Below are 27,653 nucleotides of genomic sequence, written 5' to 3' on the forward strand. Positions count from 1 at the left end.
GTCACTAGGGGTCAAGCAATGCGAAAACACTCTCCATGCGTTATCTCGTTTAATTCTTACAATAACACTTGGAGGAAGGTGCTGTCTTCATCTGATGGATTGCATGGCTGTAGGCTGAGGAAGGAAAAGGCCTGTAGTTACCATCTCTGTGCCTTGCACACCTGCTCTGTCCTAGCACTTGCCACACACCCAAGCGGGTGTCCATCCATGTGCATCCATGTGTCCCGCACAAGATTTTGCACACTGGCAAGCTGAGAAGTTATTTCCTGGAACACAGGAAAGATTATATTAATGCTTATGGCCACCTCATGCCTGAATGTGGAAGGATGACATATGCAGAAAATCAGATAGACCAGGACGCTCAGACATTGGTGAGGATCTAATCAGAGCTAATTCAGCAACGAAACACACAAGCCCACAGGAGATAATTTCCAGCAAGCACAGGAGTGCTATTTCGGATTTCACAGAAGGTTACTTTAAAACCATATACAAACTTTACTCAGGACAAAGAGTCACCGGATTTAAGCAAGTGGTGATGAGAAAAAATTGGAACCAGAACCAAATACAAAGCCAAGAGAATCCACGTCTTCTGAGAAAGTTCACAGAAACCTTCAAAATTCTCTGAAGGAAAAACCTGTCCCTGAGGAATATCCAAACAAGACTCTGAGCAAAGCACAACCTGAATCCGGCTCCCGGAGAGACAGCCGAGGGGAAATGAATTATTCCCAGAAGAAATACAAATGTTTGGAAAAGAAAATTAATGCCTAATCGGTGAAATCAACAGCCTGTTGGATGAAGTGGGGCAATTCAAAGGAAAAGAGGTTGAAATTTCCAGACTCTAATCTAGTCACAGAGAAGCTTTTACAACAAGAAGCCGAGACTGATGGTAATCAGCAGTTAGTTGTAGAAGTAACTGAGGATATGAAAGGAGGGCGATAAAGAGCGGCTTCTGAGGGTGGGCGCTCCTCTCCCTAGCGATCTGCTCCCTCTCCTTGATCTTGCTCTTCCTCAATCCTTAGGACAGCTTGTCCAGGCAACGTCTGCATCTGTGGCGGGCTCTGCCCAGTTACTCCCGGCAGAAGATGCGCTGTCTGGGGTCTCCGGCATCGGAGTGTGCTTTGTGACCAGATGTTATCCCTGACCCGAGACAAACACCTGTGCTCTCACAGAGGGTACACCCAAACCTGTGGTTTTAAGCTTATTTTGTAGCTGAAAAACAATGAAGTTGAAAAGAAAGGAGAAAACTAAATTCAAACAATTGTTGGGGGCGGGGAGAAGAACTGACTTAACACTCTGGAATTATTGACATATTATTGACTTCACCATTTTCCTGAGGGACACATACTATAAATATAACTGTGTGTATATGTATATATATACATTATATATATAATATATAACTCTTCTCTAAACTAAGTTCAATTCTTTAAGGAAACTCAGCTGTCCAAAACTCCAGTATTTGAGATACATTTGATATGCAAGGAAAATATTAAAACATCAGGAAAAAGTCCAAGTTAACAAATGGTGTCACTGTTATTTGCAATACAATAGGCAGAAGTAAGCCAGATATCAAGGATATTAAACTAATTTTCTTTGTCCTACCCAGGATGGCTTTTACAATATCTTTCAGTAAGAAAAAAAGAAATCTGGAGACCTGAGGCATGAGGCTACATTTCCTCATTAGCCTCCTTGATCGTACAAATCCCTTTCATACCACCTCTCCACACCCAGCTTCCTCAACTAATCTTAATTCAAAAACCAGATTGGAGCTCCCACCACCGTCACAGGGCAGGAAGCTGGGTCTTTAGGGATCTTCTAGAAACTGCAAATGCTGCCAGGCTGCTCGTCGTGTGCCCTCTGCTGGCCACACATGGAAGCAGGAGAAGTCTCCACAGAAAGGTAAAAAAAAAAGGGTCATGTAAGAAAAGGCCAAGAAAAAGATTCAGGGTGATTGCAGAAGAAAAAAAACAAAAACAAAATAAGAATCCCCAACAAGGCATCCTGGCTATGAAAACAAACAAAGGATTGACCATATTAAGAGTAGAAAAACACAAAATCATCTTCAAGGATTCGGAAAATAAAAACCAGAAAAAAATTGTTGGAAGAAAGCAAAAATGTGCTGCCATTTTATTTGTCAATGAGAAAATGAGAAGTGGGTTTTCACAGTTTTCAAATCTTAGCATTTTTGGCCTCTGGGCTTCAGGACTGATGCTCAAGACACAGGAGGAGGAGGTGGACACAACAACTCGGGGGCCCCACGGTCACACTCTAGAAGTTTTTCCAAAGTAAGGTTAACCAACGAAGGACTCCTAGAACTCAACAACAAAACACACAACCCAATTCAAAAATGGGCAAAGGATTTAGAAAGCCATGTCTCTAAAGACATACGAATGGCCAACAAGCACATAAAAAAATGTCCAACATCACCAAGAATTAGGGAAATACAAATCAAAACCCCAATGACACAATCACCTCACACCCATCAGAATGGCTACCACAAAAACAAAACAAACAAAAAGCCCCCCAGAAAATAACAAGTGAGACAAGATGTGGAGAAACTGGAGCCCTTGCACGAACGTAAAATGATGCAGCTGCTATAGGAAATGGCAAGGATGCCCCGACCGTGGGGTTTAGAGAGCTTGGGGCTGGCAAGCTCATCAGTGTGTGGGAGGGCGGTGGGCCCAGAGAGGGCATGGAAGCTCCAAGATCCTTCCCACACCTCTTCCTATGCATCTCTTCTTTCTGGCTGTTGCAGAGCTGTATTCTTTGTAAGAAACCAGTAACAGAGAGTTGAGTACTCTCCCTGAGTTCTGTGAGCCATTCCAGCAAATTATCCAACCTGAGGGAGGGAGTGTGCAAACCCCTGATTCATGGCCAATTGGTTAGAAGCATAGGTCACAACCTGGGACTTGGGATTGGCATCTGAAGTGGGGACAGTTTTATGGGACTGAACCCTTCACCTGCGGGGTCTGCCCTCCCTCCAGGCAGTTAGAATTTAATTGAATTGTTGGACATGTAGTTGGAGTCCAGAGAGAAAGAGAATTCCTTGATAGGAGGGAAAAACTCCACACATTTGATGTCAAAAGTGTTCTGAATATAAAGGAAACAAATTTTAATATCCAAAAGAATTAAAAGTAGGGTCTCGAAGACACATGAGTACACCCATGCTCTTAGCAGAGTTATTCATAAATAGCCGAGTGTCCATTGATAGATGAATGGGTAGCCCGAATGTGGTATATCCAACCATATGATAGAATACTATTCAGCCTTCAAAAGGAAGAAAATTCTGACATCTGCTACAAGGATGAACCTTGAGGACATTACCTTAAGTAAAGTAAGCTAGGCACAGAAAGACAAACACTGTGCAATTCCATGTAGATATCTAGAGCAGTCATATTCATAGACACAGAAAGTAGAATGATGGTTGCCAGGGGCTATGCTGAGTTACCATTTCATGGGTGCAGAGTTTGTTTTGCAAAATGGAAATATTCTCGAGATTGTTTACACAACAATATGAATATACTTAACACTGCCAAACTATACATTTAGCAATGGTTAAGATAGTAAATTTTATGTTCTATGTGTTTTACAATTAAAACTAAAATTTTTTTGAAAGATAATTGGAAACAATGCATCAATACAGTCACTCCTTCATTTGCTGCTCTGCCCCACAGCTGGCTCAGCTTCTAGAAACTTAGAAAGTGAAAGCTAGCAAGGGTTTGGAGATCCAGTTCAACTTTACAGATTAAAACAATGGAGGTCACAGTAGCAAGGTAACCTGAGAAGGTATCAGGTGGGTAGTGATGGAGATGGGATTACAAGGCTCCTGTCCACCAGACTGTCCACCACCCTACACCACAACCCCAACAAGGATGGCCCATTGCTTTATTTTATGTAGGCTCCATACCCAGCGCGGGACTTAAACTCATGACCCTGAGATCAAGAGTCATATGCTCTTCCAACCGAGCCAGCCAGGACCCCAGTCCATTCCTTGATGGAAATGAAAATAATAATGCTTATCGGTTCAGGGCTCCTTCCCACACACCACTGCTCTGGGAGGTCAGATGAACCTATGATGAAATGTGCCTTTGGTTAAAATCAAGGTGATTGGAACTTCAAAGGCCCCTGAACAAACCTGGGGAGATGGGGAGAGAAATATGAGCTACTTAAATGTGAACAGGGCACATGGAGAGTTTTTTTGTTTTGGGGGGTTTTTGTTGTTGTTGTTGTTGTTGTTCCCATTGAGTTATTTTGTAATAGTTTCCAGCATGAGCCTTAAAAGGAATATCACCCTTCAGGCAGAGTCTTTCTGCCTATCTAAATAATGTCACAGTATGACACCTGCCTATAAATTATTTTTTATTTTACTTTGATGATGGGGAAAAGATATCAACATATATGATGAAATCAGAGCTAACAACTAACTTGTAGTTGATGGGCTAATTTTATTAAAATAAGGACATGTTTGTTTAAACTGAAAACTGTTCTCACTGGCACTCTGCTTTGTCTGGGATCCTTGAAATTAAGGCCAAGGTGCTGATAATAATGACTCTCACACCGTCGGCCATTTCCGTCCTCTTAAATGCACATGGTACTGGGCGGGGACAGCAGCTCAGAGATGCGGCTAGCCGACCAATCAGTTCTCTGCCCGCCCAAAATCCTTGGTTGCGGTCCCTTTCCTCATTGGTTTCCTCTGAAAGATTCGCTTTCAGATGGTAAGGCTTTGCCCAAATAAGCTTCCCAGGGCTGGCGATGGCTCGCTGTGCAGCAGCATGTGAGGTAGATTCTCTTCGCAGTTGGCAGATGCTCCTGCTGTGCTTTCACCGGGTGTCTGAGTGTTGTCCGTGACCAAAACGTCTGGCTTCAGGTTCCTACAGCGGGGATGCCCTACCCCCAGCCCCGCCCCCCAGTCCCGCCCCGCCCCGCCTATGGTCCCAGTCCGCAATCCTGCCTCAGATTCTAACTCTTCAAAGCCTGAGGAATGTTTTCTTCGTCCACAGGTTGTTTAGGGTTCAACTGGCCGCTCAGAGTTAAAAAGGAGTATCTCAAGCCCCCTGCCATGCTGAAAGGAGAAAAAAAGTGCAAATAAATAAACCTCACAGGTAGTATCCCTGGTCTGTACAAAATATACCTCTTTATAGATCTTGCCAGAAGGGAGTGATTGAGACCCCTGTTTTTCTCCTAGCTTGTGGCTCACTTGATGAGAATTACCCCCTCTTAGTTAGAAATCTTTGGAGGCAGAAAAAGAGGAGATCAATCCCATGCAAAACTTTGGAGAGAAAATAAATATTTATTACTGAATAAACTATACTGTTATCCTAAGACAGTGTTCCATAGAACCCAAAAATGCCTTTCAAAAGTGTATCAGCCCCTCCTCCCAATATCATTAATGTATAGTGCTTTGACGGAGCAGGACCTCAGGAAGGCCCACTTCACAAAAGGGAGGCAGACAACTTAGACTTTTTTTTTTTTTCCTGAGAAAGACGTATGACTTAAATTCGGATCTCAGCCCCCTGAATTTTCATCACACACATCACGATCTACATGAAGGAGCATGTCATAAAAACAGATGAACGGAGTGATTTAAGTAAAATTATCTTAGAAACTAAAATGTCAAAACACCTCCCGTTCCTTCACTTGCAACAGATTAATCGCACTTTTTAAAATTCATATTTTACTAAAATGAGTTCATTTAGAAATCCCACTCACCAAATATTTAACCCTACAAAGTTTAACATAGAGAAAATATAGTCTCCACCAACTAACATTCCAATGTAGGCAATGGATACATTCTGCAGAAAAAGAGAGAGGATTAGTCATTTTAAAAGGGAAGGATTTAGGGGCAAAATACATATAGATGGTAAAACCTGAGACTAAATATTGTAGTTACTTTTCCCAGAGACATACACAGTAGCTGCTCACAGAATGTTGAATGAATGAAAAAAAACCATTACATATAGCTTTCCGTGGCATGATAATTACAGAACACTGCATCATTCATGCCCCTTATAGTTAATACACAGGAAAAGAAAAAAAAAAGATGTAAGCATTGAGCTGTAATCAGCTTTCCAGATCCCATCTCTTCAGCATCACTGGCTGGTAAATTTTATCATACTGAACCCTAAACTTGCATGGATTAGACATCCAGCAAATTCCAAGCAGTGCCCTGCCCTGTGTATTCTAGGAGGGTCCAGGCGGCCAACAGACAGTCTACTGCTAGAGCAGACAGTCTTTCTCACTCGCTCTATTGGTGTGATTGGAAAATCAAAGCAACTGTGGGACAGAGCACAGAACACCCCGCCCTCCTCTTCACTGCTGTGTTTATTCAGACACACAGACACAGACACACTTACACACAGTCCATGAGTTTAGTACCTTATACATTGTGCATATATCTACATTAAAAACAGGTCTTCACAAGGCTTCCCTTTCTTAGTCAACAGGTTCTCCCAGAACCAAGTTTACAAACAAGGCACCTAACAAGGCATCTTGGTGAATACAGAGATTTGGGCATTTTTTTCTGCTTTGTTTACTTCATTTTCTCAGACCCTCCCCTCTAAGACCATCCTCGAATTAAAGGTCGTAATTTGTCTCTTCTTTTTAAATTAGCAAGCCCTCCCTCTCGTTCATGGATTAGGGGATGAGAAGATCTAAGAAGAGGTGACCCAGGTACAGCTGCGAAGGTCACAAGTCTGCACGCTTTCTCTACCCACCCACCCTCACCCCTGCCCCGCCCCCATTGCAACCATAAAATCTAACCCTGCTCCTCTTGTGAAGACTGGATTCACAGCCAGTTCCCCATTTCCCAAGGCTTCACCTGCTTACCTTGATGGCTCCAACCACTGCTGTTGTGAGGGCCGAATTGTAAAAGCTGCACAGAACTGTGGAATACATCAACAGAAACCTGGGGCAAGGAGGAAATGCTTGGATGCGCGCCTGACTCGTGGGGCAGAACAGATTAAGAAAAGTCTATGTATCACCAACCCACAAGTACTTCAAACAAATGGAGACAACCCTACCATGAAGAGTTTATAACCTACATCTTCAAACACCCCCATTACAATTCCAGCTTTCTACAGGAAAAATGGCCCAGCTGGGCACTGGCCAAATTTTCTGCCTTAGGACTTCTTTTCATTCTGTCTGTGCATTTCCCATTATGTTTCCATGTAAAGGCGGAAAGAATGGGGAGTTTCTTTTAATGGTCTGAAATCTTTTAACAGCTGGGTCACAGCAATGGTCTTTAATCCCTGGGGTGCATCAGAATCGCCAGGCACACTTTGTAACACACAATGATGCCTGACAGCAGTTCTCCCTCAGCTGGTTTGAGGTGGGTCCCTCGGCTGGGCACAGCATCGAAGCTCCAACAGGTAATACGAATGTGCAGCCACTGAGAACCACTGGTGTGCAGAAGGGAAAATCAACAAGGGATTGCTGGCTTTGGATGGAAGAGACTGAAATTGATGGATTCCACAGTAATCAGACCACAAAAAGAAAAGGCATCCAGTCTGGTAAGGAAGAAGTCAAACTTCCACTGTTTGCAGATGACATGATACTATATACAGAAGATCTGAAAGACTTCACCAAAAAACAGCAAGAACTGATAAGCGAATTCAGTAAAGCAGCAGGATACAAAATCAATGTACAGAAATCTATTGCATTCCAATGCACTAATAATGAAGCAGCAGAAAGTGAAATTACAACAACAACCCTATTTACAATGCACCAAAAATAATACAAAACCTAAGAATAAACTTAACCAAAGAGGTGAAAGACCTATACTCAGAAAACTATAAAACATTGGTGAAAGAAATTGAAGATGGCACAAAGAAATGGAAAGACACTCCATATTCATGGATTGGAAGAACAAATGTGGTTAGCATGTCCATACAAAGCAATCTACACATTTAATGCAATCCCTATAAAAATATCCATAGCATTTTTCACAGAACTGGAACAAACAATCTTAAAATCTGTATTGAACCACCAGAGACCCTAAGTAGCCAAAGCAATCCCATAAAGCTGGAGATATCACAATTCTAGACTTCAAGTTATATTACAAAGTTGTATCAATCAAAACAGTATGGTACTGGCACAAAAACAGACATATAGACCAATAGAACAGAATAGAAAACCCATAAAGAAGTCCACAATTATATGGTCAATTAAATGTTGACAAAGGAAGCAAGAATATTCAAGGGAAAAACAGTCTCTTCAACAAACAGTGCTGGGAAAACTAGACAGCAACGTGCAAAAGAATGAAACTGGTCCACTTTCACCATACACAGTAATACTCAAGATGGATGAAGGACCTAAATGTGAGACTTGAAACCATAAAAATCCTAGAAGAGAACACAGTAATTGCTTTGACATTGGCCATAACAACATCTTTCCAGATAGGTCTCCTGAGACAAGGGAAATAAAAGCAAAAATGAACTATTGGGACTACATCAAAATAAAGAGCTTCTGCAAAGCAAAACTGTAAAGTTTGTAATTATTAAGTTTTTATAGATTTTGGAGACTACACCTTTATCAGATCATTTGCAAATACCTTCTCTCATTCGAAAGGCTGCCTTTTAGTTTTGTTAGACAAAGAAAAATACCATATTATCTCACTCATATGTGGGATTAAAAAAAAACAAAGTAAGTGAGCAAAAGGGGGAAAAGGGGGAGCCAAACCAAGAAACAGCCTCTTAACAATAGAGAACAAACTGATGGTTACGAGAGGGGAAGTGGGTGTAGGGATGGGTGAAACAGCTGATGGGGATTAAAGACAAAAGAAAGGAAAAGGAGAAAGAAATTAATGGATTCCACATGCCAATAACACTCCTGTGCCCTGTGTCCAAAGTTAATTCACCAGCCATTCAACATTGATCTCTATATTGACACTTACTGCTAAGAAAATGACTAAGGAATTGTGACCAAACACCAATCAAAAAAAAAAACATATATATAATATATATATGAATACAGAATCCAATCAGAAGAAATATGTTCATTCCAATCAAGAAGTAAAGAAAATTAGCTTCAACCTAAGTGGGGCACAAAATTCAATCCACCCATAAAAGATACAAAGAGATCATAAGGTGTGTTGGATTTTAAAACTAAATCCCAGTTAAGAGGCATAAGCCTGAATCCCCATGGGCAGAACAGAGGGAATCAGACTCTTAGGAAAGGGCTCAGCCTATGTCCCTATGTGTTAGGTAGTCTCTTCTGAAAAAATTTAGTGCCCAGTCCCCAGTCCAGGCCAGAATCTCTCTTAATAACAGAATCCAGATCACAAATCAACACAGTAACCACTCGGCCTGAGTGTGTTTCTTACCAGGATGGATGGTAAAGAAAAAAAAATCTTAAGAGCTAAAGCACACCAAGCTTTTATGTTAAGGAAGAAATTCCATTATAAACTTAAATTCTGTAATCTTCAGAATTACTATATGTCTCTGTGATGAAAGTAATTACAATAATTTGACAAATTACAGGAACCGACATCTTGGCCTCTGTGGTTTGAAACTGAAATGTACAATGGGATTAGACTTACAGCTTTCATTGGAGAGAAGTAAGAAAACCTGTGTCAGTCTGAACACAGTATTTGACATTTAAAAGAAGCTGATTTACCACATTTCTAAGTTGGGTTTACTAGATTTCAAAGAATTGCTTAGGTTTGTGAAGCAACCTGGCTCATAAGCTTTGCAGAGGACCTCATTAGGGCTTGAAGTAGCTGGAGAAAAATCAGGAGAATCATATTTGTAAATATAGTTTAAAATGCTTACTTTTTTTAATTCACTGAGAGGTAAAAAAAAAAAAGACCAACTTACAGTAAATTGTTTAAGAGATTTTCATCAGCTAAACTTGTGTTAATAAGCCATTAATCAAACAGTTAAATGTCCTTATGTTAATACAAAAATTGCTAGTGTCATAAATAGAGCAACAGTATTTTTTTTTTTTAAGATTCTATTTATTTGACAGACAGAGATCACAAGTAGACAGAGAGGCAGACAGAGAGAGGAAGAGAATCAGGCTCCCCACTGAGCAGAGAGCCCGATCCCAGGACCCGGGGATCATGACCCAAGCCGGAGGCAGAGGCTTTTAACCCACTGAGCCACCCAGGCACCCAGAGCAACAGTATTTATAAATTGAACCTAAAGCCTTAAAAAATATCAAAGTTTTTTAAATGTTTATAATTTTAATAAATTCAACATGAATCCAGAACCCCAGGAAAATCCTATTCATGCATAAAATAAAAAGATTAAAAAACTCAACGTGATGTTACTGAGTGCCTACTCTGTTCAGCCCAGACAGTACGAGTAGATAACCCATAGCATCTTCCCTGGAGGAGGGAGTCTAATAAAATAATAGAGATTATAGCACAAGGGAGCGCTATAACCCAACCTAGGGACACAGAAAAGTTTCCTGCAGGCCTCCTGAATGAATGCAGCCTTAAACCCAAGGCAATCGTGGATATTATTTTTATTTTTGCTTAAAAATTCCTACTCTGGCGTTCCAATCATGCAATGTTTTCTCCATCCTACGTTTTAGTGAAACCACCTCCACCTGCATTCAGAATTGGCTGATACCTTGGATCCACGCACCATATGAGTGTGGGCAAGTAGGACACACACTCACCAGCTGGGCTGAGCACAGGAGGAGCCCCCCACCCCTTCTCTGAGGTCTGGGGGTGTCTGAAATAGCCATGTCTTAAGTAAGAGCCTCTAGACAAAAGGCTGCATTTCTCAGTATAACCAGTAGGTGTCACCAGAGAGGCTAAAATAAAACGGTAAGTAGTCTTCCAATTTTCTAAGAAACAATCTATTTCTACATGCAAATAGGCACCTATGTAGTCCTTTGGCTAAAACGACCAAGGTTCTAAACTAAAAGAACCTCCATTAACTCAGTACAAAGAAAACCAGACCACTTTTAATGCTTAAAATGTCAACTTCTGCCTGACAGTAGTTTTGATTTTAGCATCTGTGAATTTATAAAATGCAAAGATATTTAAAAATAGCTTCCTGCCATTCTGTATTTCTAAATCAGATATCATCTATGTCTACTTGAAAAAGAATAGCACATATATGTGATTCACATTCAGACAACAGATGCCAGCAGTATGCTTGGGTTTATAAGTCCCCAAGAGATGGACATGCTCATGAAGAAACCCCTAGAACAGAACTCCTGCTCCAAGGTACTTACTCTTTCTGAAAAGAAACTAACTGATTTACCCAAGTTGTATGACACACTCATGGTAGTCACAAACAGTACTCGAATGACCTCCTTTACAATGTGTCCTGGTTATCATTCTGTGAAGGTGCATTTACATAAACTTAACTTTACACTCCTCCCATCAACCACAGTGGTACCCTAGCACAGTATTCTAATTTCAGACTTCAAAGAATTTCAAGTAATCTCATCTCACCCATCTCTTGTAAGAACATACTCCTACCCAAGGCCTCAGTGGTATCCCAAGGATGCCAAAGTCATGGGGTTTATATGGTCCATCTTCCCAGAGCACCAATTTTACATTAAGCTTTGGTTTACTGGGAATGTGGGAATATTGCTCCTGTGCCCCAGCTATCCTCAGAATCCTGTTTTCTTTTATGCACACATTATAGTAATTATTAGGGATGGGTCAAGAAATAGAACATTTGTTATCCTGTGATTTAAAAATACTTGGTACTTTTGTGTTTTTACTGAGAAATATATTAGGGCTTCAATGGGACCAAAGGGTCTGCTACTGGGACAGAAACAGATTAGGATAATCATTTCCAAAGCCTGAGGGCTGGTGCCAGTTGCTGGTATGAATGAACCAGAACCCATAATTTTTCAGCAAGATTAAAAATACCTGCAGAGCTAGCTTTTTTTTTTTTTAAAGATTCATTCATTTTAGAGAGAGAGTATGTGTGTCTACAAGTGGAGGGAGGGCCAGTGGGAGAGAATCTTCCAGCAGACTCCCCGCTGACCACTGAGTCCCATAGGGATTGATCTCACGCCCTGAGATCATGATTTGACCAGAAATCAAGAGCCAAACACTTAACTGACTGAGCCACCCAGATGCCCCAGAGCTAACTTTTTAAAATCTAGTTTGTCAACTTAAATTTCAGTCTAAATTTTACTTTTGCCAGGGTGCCTGGGTGGCTCAGAGGGTTAAGCCTCTGCCTTCAGCCCAGGTCATGATCCCAGGGTCCTAGGATCTAGTGCAGCATTGGGCTCTCTGCTCTGCAGGAAGCCTGCTTCCTCCTCTCTCTGCCTGCCTCTCTGCCTACTTGTGATCTCTGTCTGTCAAATAAATAAATAAAATATTTTTTTTTAAATTTAAATTTTACTTTTCCCTGCGTTTAACTATCTTAGCGCCCACAATCCAGTTTACCTTCCTGACATAAACCCCCTCATATGCTTTATCAACAAACTCCTGATTACAAATTGCATTTCTGAAAGCTGAGTCTACCCTAACACAAAAGAAAATTAAAAGTCTGCCCTTTTTGCCATTGCATTCACTAATCATCCATTTTTAAAGTGTTATAATTTTGTAATTGTATATTCAACATGGGACAGGGGTTTGGTGGTTAGAAAACCCAAGTTTGAAATGCAAACTTGAAGGAGTTGAAGAAAGTAAGAAGCTGAGCATCACATTTCTCTGGAATCAAGGGTTGGGATGCCTATGTGTGAGCCCTGAGTCATTCCTTGAGCAGGGACCAAAGAAAAGGGGCGAGCCCTGTACCAGTTATCCTCAAAAGGGAGAATGTGCTCAGAAGCTTACAATGGCTTCTCTTACTATGAAGAAGTAAATATCCCAATCCTTTGAAAGAGAAACTTCAAGAAGGGATTCTGAAAAAGCCACCATACCAAAATTGAAACTTCCTTCCAGAGCAGTTTCAGGATTCATATTTAAGCAGTGAAAGAAAAGTACAGTTGACCCTTGAATGATGCAGGAGCTAGGGGTGCTGACCCCCTGCCCAATAAAAAATCCAGAGATAACTTTTGACTTCCCAAAAACATAACTGCTAATAGTCTACTGTAGACCAGAAGCCTTACTGAGAACATAGGTAATTAACACACATTTTGTATATTATATGCATTATATACTATATTCTAATAATAAAGTAAGCTAAAGAAAATATTATTAAGAAAATCATAAGAGAAAATGCACTTACAGAGATGTATGTATTCTTCAAAAAAAATCCACACAAAATTGGACCCACACAGTTCAAATATGTATCATTCAAGGATCAACTATGTATGTAATAGCAAAAAGATTTTGAAGCCATAGACTGTTGGTAGAACCAATTCTGGCTGGGGTGAAAACACACTGACCTCAAGAAATAGAAATACTGGGGCACCTGGGTGGCTCAGTGGGTTAAGCCTCTGCCTTTGGCTCAGGTAATGATCCCAGGGTCCTGGGATGGAGCCCCGCATCAGGCTCTCTGCTCAGCGGGAAGCCTGCTTCCCCTCTATCTCTCTGCCTGCCTCTCTGCCTACTTGTGATCTCTCTCTGTCAAATAAATAAATAAAATCTTTTTTAAAAAGAAAGAAAGAAATAGAAATATTAACAAGAACAACCACACTTAACATTCCTGAGCATTTTCTGTGTGTCCGCCATGTGCTGAGGGCTCATCACTCTAGCTCATTCAATCCACCTAACCCCATTCTGTGAATCACATACTTTATCTCATTGTTAAAGATCCCATTTTAAAAATAAGGAAATTGAGGCTCAGAGTAGTTAGATAACTTGTCCAAGGACTCAGAGCTAATAAGTGGCAAACCCAGCACATTTGATTCCAGAGTTTGGATGCCTAGCTGTTGCTAAGGTGCAATGATTTCAGTGTCCTCAAAAGACCCACTTTAAAAACAGACCTACCTAATTTTCATCTTTAAATCTGGTGAAACCTAAATCTTAAAGATTTTGTCATTTTTTACTGATTTATTTACAATTGGAATGCCTTTATGGCATTTTCATTTGCAAAGGGACTTCGGATGACATAATACATTAAGAACTTTTATCAAGAGTATTTGTTTTCTAAGAAGCACATTATTAAGTGGGGCAAAAATGTATGGAATTATATACAGATAGGGTCAAACCTCTGACAGGCAAGCCCCAGAGAATGGAGGCTCCCATCTAGGCACCGCTTACCACATCACCACTGAGGACAAAGACTTTGCAGAGGTTAGTTCTTGAGTTCCTTCAATAGTGCAAGTAAAACAAACAAGCAAACAAAAACAGGAACAGCATCTCATCAAGTTTATAGTGAAATGAGAAAATACTTTGAAACTCTGCTCTGTTGTTCATAGGGGAATCGGGGCTTTGAGAAAGGTACTGTCTAAGTTTGTGTGATATGGATTGAGTTTTTTTTTGTTGTTTTTTTTTTAATCAGAGAGAAAAGAAAAGATGGTTTGACAAAGTGTGACTCAAAAACATAGCTTGGATTTTATTTTTTCCGGGTCAAATGGGAGACAACAACTGAGAAAACTACAACTATTTCACTTAATTTATGCTTTCAAAAATTAATAGGCAACATCACGTTTTGGAGTAGAATGTGATATCAAGCATGACTTGCAAAAATAAAACTGTTTCATGCTTGCTCCTGGCCTTTCAGGCTGTGTTCCCAGGGACCCTGGGTCCCGTCCCACTCCTTGCTAAAAGGCTACTTTCCAGAGAAAGGTGGAGAAGCAAAGACAAAGGGGTTTTGACAGAGCAGACAGAATATATATTTTGACTTGATTTGTTAAGACATATCACAGATCAAGCTTCTACTTACGGATGATTTCTTACCCCAAAAAACAGGAAAGAAGAAACTGTATGATAAAGAGAACATTCTTCCATTCATTGAATTCAGTAGCCTATTATGTAAAAAAAAAAGAAAGAAAGAAAGGAAGGAAGAAAAGTAAACTAATGGTTAGAATATTAATTGCAGTTTAAACCAATGGCTTTTACCAAATTGTGTGTTTTAGTACAGGAAACACTTTCCCAAACAGAAAATACAACTTTAGGGGGCACCTGGGTGGCTCAGTGGGTTAAGCCGCTGTCTTCGGCTCAGGTCATGATTTCAGGGTACTGGGATCGAGTCCCACATCGGGCTCTCTGCTCAGCAGGGAGCCTGCTTCCCTCTCTCTCTCTCTGCCTGCCTCTCTGCCTACTTGTGATCTCTCTCTGTCAAATAAATAAATAAAATTAAAAAAAAAAAAGAAAATACAACTTTAAAAAAAACCCTAAGCATTTCCAGTTTGTAATGTTGGGCATATTACTTTTACTTCCCGAATCTCAGATTCACTTTACAAAACAAGGATCTTTTTTTAAAACATCTTCAAAAGGTCAACATGAAGATTTAATGAAATTGTTTAGAACCTGGCAGGTGGCACATATACAACATAACTATTGTTTCTGTGACTATCTCTCTACTAATCTGTGTTCACAAAATCATGGTTGGGTTTATTTTGTATAAATAATCTTAGAAGAAAGCTTATGATAAAATTAATAATGTTGGAAGGTTCAGAAAACTATGAACTTTTTCCAATAATTTATAAATGCTTGGGGTGCCTCAGTGGCTCAGTCAGTTAAGCATCTAACTCTTGGTTTTGGCTCAGGTTATGATCTCAAGATCATAAAATTGAGCCCAGGGTCAAGTTCTGGGCTCAGCACAGAGTCAGCTTGAGATTCTCTCCCTCCCCCCTGCTCCTCCCACTGCTTGCTCACATGCACTGTCTCACTCTCTAAAATAAATAAACAAGCTCGTTTAAAAAAAGAATTTACAAATGCTTAGTAAGCATTATGAACAAATAAAGTACCTTGTGTATTTACAAAGCAAGCAAGTAATCGGGTGGAGGAGCTGGGACAGAACATTTTACAAGACAGGCTCAACTCTCCAAGACTTTAGTCTTAGTCTCTTAGCTGAGAAAATGAAATTAACCCTCTTGGAATGACAGGCAACAATCAAAAGGAGCATTTCATTTGTGCTTTGTCCTTTGCCTGCACCCAAAAATGATTTTAAGGTGACTCAAGACTATGCATTATGTTAGTACTGGATAACATAATTGAATATCAGTTCTATTCACTTTCTCCTAGGCAAAACTTTATTAGCCAAGTTTTAGTAATTTTATAGATTTAAAGTTATTTAAATCTTTATCAAGTTTATAGTTCAGAAATTTTAGGCCAATTAGAATGGATTGTTCTCCAATTAATACATTTTTGCAATACTTGACATTGTTTCATTAGTGAGACTTTGTCCGCCTCTCTTAACAAAAACAAACACATTAAATGTTGATAATGGTTGAACCTGATGTATGGGTCCATGGTGTTTGTTATTACTATTTGTTCTCCTTATATACATAGGTTTGAAAGTTTCCATCATAAAATTATTTTCTTTAAATGCTTACTTGTGAAAGAAAAATAATAATAAACATGACTCCATCTTACTGGCAAGCCCAAGCCAATCAAAGGTGCAGAAAACATCCAAGGCAGTCAAAGACCAAAACCAAACAAAAAAACATAGAAAACAATCTATATCTAAAATTAAAATAGAACTGGAAATAATAGAAAACTATATGCTCTGAACTTCAAACCAAGGGTAGCAAAACATTTATTGATTCAACAAGTTGGAAGTATTTCTGCAAACAGTAAATTAAAACTATATATTCCTGAACCACTTCAGGGCCATGTAGTCATTTTCATAAAAATATCTGGATTCTTTGCCACTGTAAATTTTAGTAGATTTTAGCTTTATTTTGTTCCTTTAATAATGATAAAGCTATGCTGGTGACATTTTAAAAAATGATGTAGTAAGACATTTATTTTAAAACAGAGGGGCACCTGGGTGGCTCAGTCAGTTAAGCATCTGACTTTGGCTCAGGTCATGATCTTAGAGTCCTAGGATGGAGCCCTGTGTCGTGTTCCCTGCTCAGCGGGGTGTCTGCTTCTCCCTGTTCCCTTCGTCTCCTGCTCATGCTCTCTTTCTTGCTCACACACACACAAATAAATAAATAAAATATTTTTTAAAAAACAGAAATTAAAGATGAATAACAATACAGTACTGCTTCCTTTAAACTTACTATTGTTGTAAAAGTATGGTAGAGTATTAATCTTTTTATTTTGCATTTATGTGGGTTTTTTAATCAGAAAAATAAATCTTATTATTTATCCCTATTCATCAACTATAATAAACCATGTACTCTGAACCTATTGCAGCAATTCAAATGACTAAAGAAAGGTCACCCAATCAGTATTCTCCAAAGGCCTATACTGTTGACAAGAGGAGCTGGCGTTGCTGACTTTGCTAATCAGAGACAGAATCAAGGTGCTGTTACCAGATCTGTTGACTATATAAGTCCAAGGTCCAGGAGTGAACTCTAGTGCCGTTAGTCATACAAGTCTTACCACAACCTCTGATCTTTTCCAGTCAACCAGGAAAAATGACTCATCAAAGTACTTCTTCTGTTAATAAGTTAGCATTTTACCCTAATTCATCAATCAACTTTTGGCACAATCACCCCAAACTGCAAATAAAATGCAATTTTATAGACTAACAGACCTAACTACATAAGATCTCTTCTTTATTGTATTTGGTTCACAATCTAAAATGGATTCAACCATAGTTAAAAGTAACCAACTGAAAGAAACTTGCAACAGAGCAGAACAATCTTACTAGTGAAAAATACCAAATATTTTCTACAGGGATTTAAAAATGACTGGTTACAGAAACTGTCCCATATCTTCTGGTACTCTTATCATACAATACTTGTAATTAAAATAGAGTCAAAGTTTTAATTTCATGACTTCGTATTTTTTTATTTTTATAATAGACCTTTCTTACAGCTTTAAACACATTCTTTTTTTTCTAAATTATAATTTTCATATAGATTTTTTTTAATCTCTATATTTAGTTCTGGAATTACAGTAACTAGTAACCACAACTGGGGCTTGAAGGTACCTTCTGTTTGAAATCTTAGGAGCCTGGTCAAACAGAAGAGGCTAGCCAAGGGTAAATATTGAGAGAGTTTAGCACCAAAAGCCAGAACAGGAGCATTATATTCTCCTAGAACACCACTATTTAATAAGTTAAAGTGTATGTTCAGCCTCTTATACTTTCTAAAGATATAAGCACTAGGTTCTGGTTTTTCGTGCATGAAGGAAAGAAGCACTTTTCATATACAATGAAGTAACTGGGAGGACAGTGGAAGATGTGTTCCTCGAGCAGACTTCCTGGATGGATCCCCTGTATCTCTGGAAGTTATTTAAACACTGGGTTCATCTAAAAGATTAACATAACAGCAGTACCCTCTCCTCTGAGGGCTGTTGTGGAAAGCAGTGAAATAGTTCATGTACAATGCTTTGAACAAAGTCTGATAAGTCTTCAATAATTATGAGCTATTATTTTTATTATTAATTGAGGAAGTATAATTCTGCAATGTAAGCATTATAAGCAGGTGAAACCTCTCTTTAAAGGCTTATTTATCTTAGAGAAAGAGGGAGTGGGAGGAGGGGCAGAGGGAGAGAAACTTGAAGCGGACTCTCCACTGAGGGCAGAGCCCATTGTGCGGCCCATCCCACGAACCCATGAGATCATGACCAGAGCCAAAACCAAGAGTCAGACGTTCCCATGAGCCACCCAGGGGCCCCACCCAAGCACCCCACAAGCAGGCAAAACTTCTAAGAATACCTGTTACAATACCTGTTCATAAAGCAAAGGTTTGGATGTGGGAACACACATTCCTATGGGAACAATGTTACAAATTATTAACATGATACATCCAAGGGATTTAACTCATAAGGTACCTAAAATTCAGTTTCTGGTTACCATGCCATTCATAGTATTGCTGCTAAGTTCTTCTGCCCCCTCTTTTGGAAAGGGATTGTACCAATAAGAAAGTACAATTTTAAGAAAGAATGAGAAGCCCCAACATCCACCCTAGGAGCCCACAAGAGGCTGCAAACTTCTCGAAGTATTCAAACCCCGGAAAGGCTGCAGATGGGATCCACTCAACCTGTGTGCCCCGCAGATGCCTGCTGATCAGTACACACAGAAACAGTGTCCTGTGGTGGGTGAGCAGCCACTGCACAGGGCCCCTCTGAACCCTGATCCTGGGTCCTGCAACCAGAGACTTAGTGTCTGGGGCTTGGCTCTGTGGGCAGATGCAAGAATGGATGGTAAGTGCTGCCCAGCAAATTTTCTCGCATGAACTTAAGAATCTCCCTTAAGATACAAGAAAATGTCTCAGAAGTGTTATGGTTAGCAACTTTCTTTTTATTTATCTGTTTATTTATTTATTTATTTTTATTTATTTGACAGACTAGAGATCACAAGTAGGCAGAGAGGCAGGCAGAGAGAGAGAGAAGGAAGCAGACTCCCCGCTGAGCAGAGAGCCCGATGCAGGGCTTGATCCCAGGACCCTGGGACCATGACCTGAGCCCAAAGCAGAGACTTTAACCCACGGAGCCACCCAGGTACCCCGGTTAGCAACTTTCTGAAAAAGCAGTGGTTGGCATAGGCTGGCACACTTCAAAGCGGCCAGTAAGGATGCTATGGGCTGAATCTTCACCCTTCCTAAGAGATGGCCTCCCGCCAGCTGGGCCTCCTCTATTCCTAGACCATTTTATTTGTCTCTCAGGTGTGTGCAGCAAACAGGTGAGCAGGGCAAATACCAAACAACACATTCTCAAAATTCCAAATGTACCTTCCAGAATACTTAGATGCAAAACTCCATGATCTCTGGAATTTGCTTTAAAATATTCCAGGAGGAAAAAAAAAGAATGAAAGCAGATGGGAATAGATGAAATAAGAATGGCAAAATGCCAAAAAGTGTTGACACAGGGTGGTGGGTACGTGAGATTCATTGAATTAATCTACTTTGCATATGTTTCAAAATGTCCATTATAAAGGCAAGAGATAAATCCATTTTTTAAACGATCAAAATCCCCTTCTAAGTTACTTTTCCCAGGATACCCACATCAGCAAATAGAGATATTAAGACTCAAATTCAGATTTTTACTGTCATTCTTTTCAAAAAAGCTTCAAGTCCAGAGTTCTTGTGACTACTTTCTGCTGCTTCTCATGTGTCTGAAGATAACACCAAAGAAACGATTGTGCCAAAGGTGCTGCTGGGGATATCACAGGCCTCGCTTTCAGGGACCCTCCTGCTCATCCTACTTACCACCGTTACACACTTCCCTGCAGTGAGTGCCAGAATTTAACTATTAAGACTTTAAGAGGGGCACCTGGGTGGCTCAGAGGGTTAGGGCCTCTGCCTTCAGCTCAGGTCATGATCCCAGGGTCCTGGAATCGAGTCCGGTGTCGGGCTCTCTGCTCAGCAGTGAACCTGCTTCCCTTCCTCTCTCTCTACCTGCTTCTCTGACTACTTGTAATTTCTGTCTGTCAAATAAATAAATAAATAAATAAATAAATAAATAAATAAATAAAATCTTTAAAAAAAAAAAAAACGACTTTAAGAGTCTGCTCAGTCGGACTGTGATGACCATCCTCAGCTTACCTGTTGAAGGTCTCCAGTAGAGACACTAATGATAAGAGTCGGTATAATCATGAAGCAGGCATTGTAGAAAAGCACTCCATATTTCCCCAACTCCTACAAAAACAAAGAAAACACTCAATTTTAGAAATACAAAGCATCAGATTTCCTGGAGCCATTTGTACAATTGTGTATTTATGCAGAGTTAAAAATCTATTCTGACCAACTCTGTGTTGGAATATTTTCAGCAAATTCCTTTTTTTTTTTTTTTAGCAAATTCCTAATGTAAAAAGCTTCACTTCAAGTACATCATGATAGCAAAATAAACATTTATTTTATACAAAAATGACAGATAAAAATGGAGGGCCTCCGAGGTCCCACCCATCTTTACCATTCCGATTTTGTTTCTTTTTTCTAAGTATTGTATTCAGAATGGGAAATCTGGAACAAAATAAAGAACATTGAAAGTGTTAATATAAACAGAACTCCTTAAAAACATCTGCTCTTTCTGTCAAGGAGCAGCAGTGTTAAAACACCAGGTATCTCCTTTTCTAATCTTGCATAAATTTATTTTTCATCAAAGTGGCTACACCCCTTCTCCACCATTTCTCATAAAGGGTGACCTACTGGGACCCTCAAAAAGCAACAAACCTGTTTTTGTAAAATTGCCACCGGTTAAAAAAAAAACAAAGGGCCGTGCAGAAAAAAAACAGCTTGTAGAAACAGGTCTGTCCTTCTGAGCAAACTCCCTCACTCAACACAAAGAACTTGAAACGAGGCAACATATGCCTGGCTCATCCTCCAGGACTGCTGGAACAGCTGGGGCGGGGGAAGCACAAGGGGCCTTGGCAGGGGGGTAGCCCCGTGCAAGCAGGCTCATCTGCCCACCGGTCTCTGGGGGACTGCTCAACGGCTGATCAGGAATGGCACTTCTCCATGGCCAGGACCAGACACAATGGCCATGCCACAGAAGAATCTGAAGTCTGGAGGAGTTAAGGGTTCAAGTCACAGAGACCAGGAAAACTTATGTCACCCACATCTTCAGGCTCCCAAACTGGGGTTGCTTCAGAATACCTCCGACTTTGCCTTGCTCACTGAGGAGGACAGCAAAAAACTTTTAAGTTTATTTTGCCTTTCAAAATAATCTCCTCTTTACATACATATTCTGACTCTGCCTCGAAAATAGTGGTATCTTTTTCCTCCCTATCTGATTTTCACCCAAAACTTTGTAGGGTCAGGGGTAACAAGAACCCACATAGACAGGATAACTGAAAAGAAATCAGTGATTTGGGGCACCTGGGTGGCTCAGTGGGTTAAAGCCTCTGCCTTCGGCTCAGGTCGTGATCCTGGGGTCCTGGGATTGAGCCCCGCATCGGGCTCTCTGCTCAGTGGGGAGCCTGCTTCTCCCTCTCTCTCTCTGCCTGCCTCTCTGCCTACTTGTGATCTCTGTCTGTCAAATAAATAAATAAAATCTATAAAAATTTAAAAAAAAAAGAAATCAGTGATTTATAAAGCATACCATGTTAATTATATTATAAGCCAACTTTACAAATTCATTTCTTTTTTCATGCAATTTCAGGGGCCAGATGACAAAGCCTAAAAACCACAGGAGTGAAGATCTGGTACCTTGGGGTCCATTTTCTGTTTGGTATAAACTCCATTTGCTGCTGTGAAGATATCATTCAGGAATACAAAAATATAGCCTTCCAAGTTAAAGGCGAGGTCAGAACTGGAAGGAAGAACACAAAAAGGAGGATGATTATTCAGAAACTCACACAGCTTGGCCTTCAAAGCCTGCCTGTTTTATCTTTCCCTAATCAAATCCACTTGTGATGCTGGTAACGACCTTTTTTTTTCCCCTCTGGCATATTTTCCCCCTCTGTGGTTAATTCCTCTGCTCTGCCTCCAGACAAAACAAAACCAGGCCATCAGGTGGCTTCAATTTAATCATGAATTGCTTAACACCAAAGGGACATTAACCATCTTCCTTCAATGGCAAAGGCCTTTCTTTCACTAACAATCAACTGGCATAATCAATCATTGGTGATGCCTTCTTTTCTAAAGGGAGTGATTTGTCCAACCTACCCAATGGCTTTGTTTATTGTAATAAACAGGGCCATCTCCCCGTACAGCGCTGTGGGGACAGCTGGGCAGTTACTGGGACAAGAGAGATCGAATGAGGAACGGACACCTCCATCTGGTACCCAGCCGGTCACATCACCCACCGTGATGGCTGGGTACCCAACACACCCTGTCCAACGATAAAACAAGGCAGGGATCCATTCCTTCTCCACAACTCCTCTAAGACTCCCTTCTCCCCATCCTTTTGAACCATCTTCTCTTCAATTTCCATTTTATATAAATAATACTAGTATAAAAATGTTCAAAGAGGATATAAAAGTGTTCAGGGAGGACTAGTATAAAACTGGCTCAGGGAGGACAGAGAGAGCAGCTGAGCCCTGAGGTGACTAATCTACCACACTTGGTCTTACAGACAGTATGAGAGCCATGTCATAATTCAGAAATACTTAGCATCAAAGGGATTTCCTCTATACTCTCAGGTTCAGTGACTGGAGCCTGCAAATTTGACTGACAGTAGGTTAACAAGAGAAAGGGAATACAACTTTTATTAAATATTTTACATGTAAAGGATCTCATAAAAAATAAATCTCAAATAAGTAGTTAGACTCTGGGGCTTATATATCATTTTAAAAATGAAGAAGTTTGGATTCCAAGGAACAAATAAATTATGGAATAAACACTAGGAAATTTATAGGGGAAACTAATGGAAGAGAAGGATTATTGTAGTAAGGGTTATTTATGCAGACTCCTCTTGGTACTGATTCTCCATCACCAGTAATAAGAACTGCTTTCCTATTCCTGGTGCAGGGTTCAGGGTGAAGGGAGTAGGGGGACCACTCTTACAAAAGGAAATTTATGGTCTGCTTTTAGCCAGGAAAGGGGAAGACAGAGAATTCTTTCTACATCTGTTGATTCTCAATTAATTGCCTTCAGCTCAAAATAATGTTTATGCCTAAGTGGCCTATTTTGGAGTGGCATATCCTGATCCCTGAAAATTTTAAAAAAATAAATTTTTTAAAGACTATTTCTAACCAAAGAGAAGAGGAAAAAGTGGCAAAAATATCATCAAAATCTGAATCCAAATTAAACCAGATTTATTCAAGGCTTCTTCTGGAACTATTAACTACAAAGATATTTGTGAGAATGCAAATTAGTTTTCGATCATCATAAATCAGAATTCTCTGGCTCAATCACAAAAAATAGAATCTCTCAAAATAAGGGTCTTCCAAATCTCACGCCTACCCACATTTGGCTCTGTGTTAAGAAGAGTCTGATGCTGCATAAAATGGCAAAAAGTTGAATGGATTAAAAAAAAAAAAAAAAACTCAGGTTCCTAGGGGAGTGGAAAGGTATTGCTCACTTCCTCGGAGAGCCTGAGGGAAATTCCCACAGTTCTCAGGTCTCCTACTCCAGGGGCTACACATCCTCAACACCACTCATTCAGGCCACTGGTAAAAGCACAGAAGTTTGAAAACAATTTGCTTGCTTTAATACAGGAGAGCAGATTCATGGTTAGCACTTGTAGTTGTCATTTAGGGCTATTTTCAGACATAATAGTTTGACTTTTTCTGGCCATGTGACTTGTCTGTCAAGTAAAATGTAAGAGGAGATAACACATGGCAGTTCCAAGCAAAAGTCTGAAAAGCCAACACATGATTCCCCACATGCCTTCTTCCCTCCTGGGTGAGGAAAGAATTCCCTTTTGAGGCAGGGGTTTCATCAGCCTTGGTCCCTAAGTAACTACAATGAGCAGAGCACCCCCCCATCCCCTCCCACTATGCAGTGGGAGCAGAATATATTCGGTGTGTAAATGTGGGAGCTATGTGTTACAGCAGCATAAACTGGCCCATCTGACTGAATCAGCTCTACAGTAAGTTGCATTTGGATAAGAAGATCTTAATGAGAGGAGAGAAGGGTGGGGTGATGTCCAGCCTTCAGCGAAGGGTGCTTGTCACCCACCCAGAGAGTATCCATTATCTGGGTGCGAAAGAAGGGAAACGTCAAGAAGTGCTGCTCCAAGCTAGCTCTTGGGGGGAAATGCAATGCTCTGAAAACACTATTTACCCTTGCAGCTCATTAGAATATCATATGTGGTAACTATGAGCTGAATTTCCACTCACTGGGGCTGGAAATATGCCTCCAGAGACAGCATCTAAAGTGCCATTTCTCACCAAAGCCTTCCAGACATTTCTGTAAACGATTCTTTTAGAAAAGTGTACAACTGCCTCAAAGTCAGTAGTTTCCAAATTGAGTTCAAAGGAACTTAATTAAAGAGAGGCTGCCCAGGGGACACCCCAAAGCACTGTGGGAGGAGGGCACTTTCAATAGAGCACCTCCCTCTTTTAGCTCCTTTGCTCCTAGGACTTTCTTGGAACAAAACTTCAAGACTACAATAGGCTCTCAGTGCTGCCATTTCCTGTCCATGCTGGCTCCAACCAGAGGCCGGAAATTAGTGCTCAAATCAGGGGCCAGCTCACAGGAGGGCTCAACTCAACCACCGCCAGGACCGAGAAGGAGGACGTTACCAACAAAACAATAAATAACAAACTGTGGTCTAGGCAAGAAATTAACACATGTAAAATTTTTTAAAAAAATACATCGTCATTATCTGTCACCATCTGGCATGCCCTGTTTTCTAATCTGTTTCTTTTGCTTACTGTCTGTCCCCACCAACTAGAAAGGAAGATCCTCGAAAGCAAGGATTCCTGTCGTTTTGTTAACTGCTGGATTCCCCCTGTCACACCTAAGCCGACACCTGACAGTAAACACTCAACATGGTTTTGGCCACGTACTAGTATATAAACCCCACTTTATTGTTATGCCATTTGATTCACACAAAGATCCTATTAAGTGGGTCTATTTTTTTTTAATTAACATCTAATGTATCATTTGTTTCAGGGGTACAGGTCTTTGATTCATCAGTCTTATACAATTCACAGCACTCACCATAGCACATACTCGCCCCAATGCCCATCCCCCAGCTGCCCCACCCCACCCCCTCCACCCCCCCAGTAACCTTCAGTTTGTTTCCTGAGATTAAGAGTCTCTCATGGTTTGTCTCCCTCCCTGGTTTCTCATCTTATTTCATTTTTCCCTCCCTTCCCCTATGATCCTCTGTCTTGTTTCTCAAATTCCTCATTAGTGATATCATATCATAATTGTCTTTCTCTGACTGACTTATTTTGCTTAGCCTAACACCCTCTAGTTCCATCTACATCATTGCAAATGTCAAGATTTCATTTCTCTTGATGGCTGCATAGTATTCCATTGTGTATATGAACCACATCTTCTTTAGCCATTCATCTGTTGATGGACATCTGGGCTCTTTCCACAGTTTGTCTATTATGGACATTGCTGCTATAAGCAGTGGGGTGCAGGTGCCCCTTCAGATCACTACATTTGTATCTTAAGGGTAAATACCCCATAGTGCAATTGCTGGGTTGTACAGTAGCTCTACTTTCAGCTTTTTGAGGAACCTCCATACTGTTCTCCAGAGTGGCCACACCAGCTTGCATTCAGGTAGGTCCATTCTAATCTCTATTTTATAGTTGAAATAACTGGAGTGCAGGGAGGTTAAATAGCTCTGCCTGCTTATACACCTAGTAAGTGAAGAGACTAGAAAAGAATATCCACACCCTTATTTATTTTGCAATTAGTGATCCAGAACTTTTATTATTTTTTCAAGATTTTATTTATTTATTTATTTGAGAGAGAGAAAGAGAGAGAGCAGCGGTAGGGAGAGGGACAAGCAGACTCCGTGCTGAGCATGGAGTCAGATGCAGGTCTCAATCTAAAGACCCTGAGATCATGACCTAAGCCAAAATCGAGAGTTGGATGCTTAACCAACTGAGCTGCCCAGGTGCCCCCAGAGAGTAAGTATCATCCAAATAAATAAGTTAAGGAAACTAGTTTAACTGAAATTCATCCAATCTTTGCATTCTTCCCTTCATTCGGGCAGGTTTTTCTTTTCTATTACATTCTTTATCTTAAAGATGAGTAAAAATGAGGCAGAGAGGGGCTGAGAAACAGGTGACAAGAGCCAGGCTAAGTTCTGGACCCACAGAATATAACTGCACACAGGCTTTAACCACTAGGCTGTAAAAGCCAGGAGTCTGAGTGTCTGGCTTGTAACTGCAAACCTGGAAGTCCATATTCCTCCTCTTGCATATTAATAAATAAGACACTCTAGCTGACCCTGAACAACACAGGTTTGAACTGTGCTGGTCCATTTATCTGTGGATTTCTTTCACTAAATACAGTACAGTAGAGTAAATGTATTTTCTCTTCCATATGATTTTCTTAACACTTTTCCCCAGCTTCCTTTATTTTAGGAATACAGTATATAATACATAGAACATACAAAATATGTGCTAATCAACTATTTATGTTATCAGTAAGCCCTCCAGTCAACAATAGGCTATCAGTACTGAAGTTTTTAGGGAGTGAAAAATTAAACTCAGATTTTCCACTGTGTAGGGGGGAGAGGGTGTTGGTGCCCTTAATCCCCATGTTGTTCAAGGATCCACTTAGTCATACACTGGTATTGGCTCATGTCCCAAATATACAAATACATTTAATGAGAGCATGCCACCCTTGGAAACAGACTGCTAAGGCATCACAGGTGACAAAACAAATCAGCCTGCAAGGGCTTTATAAAGCTGTTATTCTTGACCAGATGCTGAAGAACTCTTCAAGTGAATTTCTGTATTAAAGACAAACATTCAGTAATAATAGCAAATAGTTTACTCCTTTTTAGGGAGAAAAGCTGTATTCATATCTTCTAATGTTCCCTTTACATGTTCTCAGAAATGTTCTGGCCAAGTTGGAACCCAGTCTGACTTTCACAGGAACACACGGGGAACCCACTGACATCAACAGACTTGTCTCTTGGCTGCTCAATTCAACTGCAGCCAGATGGAGAATAGAAAATGAGGGTGGGGCTGGGCCTATTGTCAAAGGCACAAAGAAGTTATTGAGCAGAAACAGTCCAAAGTCTTACCCAGCTGCTATGAAAGCACCAAGCACAATGGTAGAAACACTGACAATGATGCTCAAGGAATACTGTTTCCTAGATGGATAGAGAAGGGAAGGAGTAAGACAGGAAAAAACATAGATTATGACTCTTAAAC

General features: G+C 40.3%; 1 protein-coding gene and 1 pseudogene across 5 annotated transcripts in view; one reads left to right on the plus strand and one right to left on the minus strand.

The window, feature by feature from the left end:
• Positions 1-251: 251 nt before the first annotated feature.
• On the plus strand, positions 252-939 carry LOC123393595 (annotated as a pseudogene).
• A 3,403-nt stretch (positions 940-4,342) lies between these two features.
• The window catches only part of SLC35D2 (solute carrier family 35 member D2), a 48,094-nt gene continuing 24,783 nt past the window's right edge, over positions 4,343-27,653 (minus strand). For 2 of the 5 annotated variants that reach the window (XM_013048352.2, XM_013048355.2), the window contains 8 exons: positions 27,524-27,592; positions 22,069-22,171; positions 20,467-20,559; positions 18,651-18,691; positions 14,745-14,826; positions 6,826-6,904; positions 5,710-5,792; positions 4,343-5,062 (listed from right to left, as the gene is read on the minus strand). In XM_013048352.2, the coding sequence (XP_012903806.1) occupies positions 5,006-5,062; positions 5,710-5,792; positions 6,826-6,904; positions 14,745-14,826; positions 18,651-18,691; positions 20,467-20,559; positions 22,069-22,171; positions 27,524-27,592 (607 nt within the window). In that variant the 3' untranslated portion in view covers positions 4,343-5,005. The remainder of the gene's footprint in view (positions 5,063-5,709; positions 5,793-6,825; positions 6,905-14,744; positions 14,827-18,650; positions 18,692-20,466; positions 20,560-22,068; positions 22,172-27,523; positions 27,593-27,653) is intronic. The other 3 variants (XM_004777405.3, XM_013048353.2, XM_013048354.2) reach the window with 3 other exon arrangements.

Source organism: Mustela putorius, unplaced genomic scaffold (assembly GCF_011764305.1).
Source record: "Mustela putorius furo isolate JIRA1106 unplaced genomic scaffold, ASM1176430v1.1 tig00000876_pilon_pilon_pilon, whole genome shotgun sequence".
Lineage (NCBI taxonomy): Eukaryota > Metazoa > Chordata > Mammalia > Carnivora > Mustelidae > Mustela > Mustela putorius.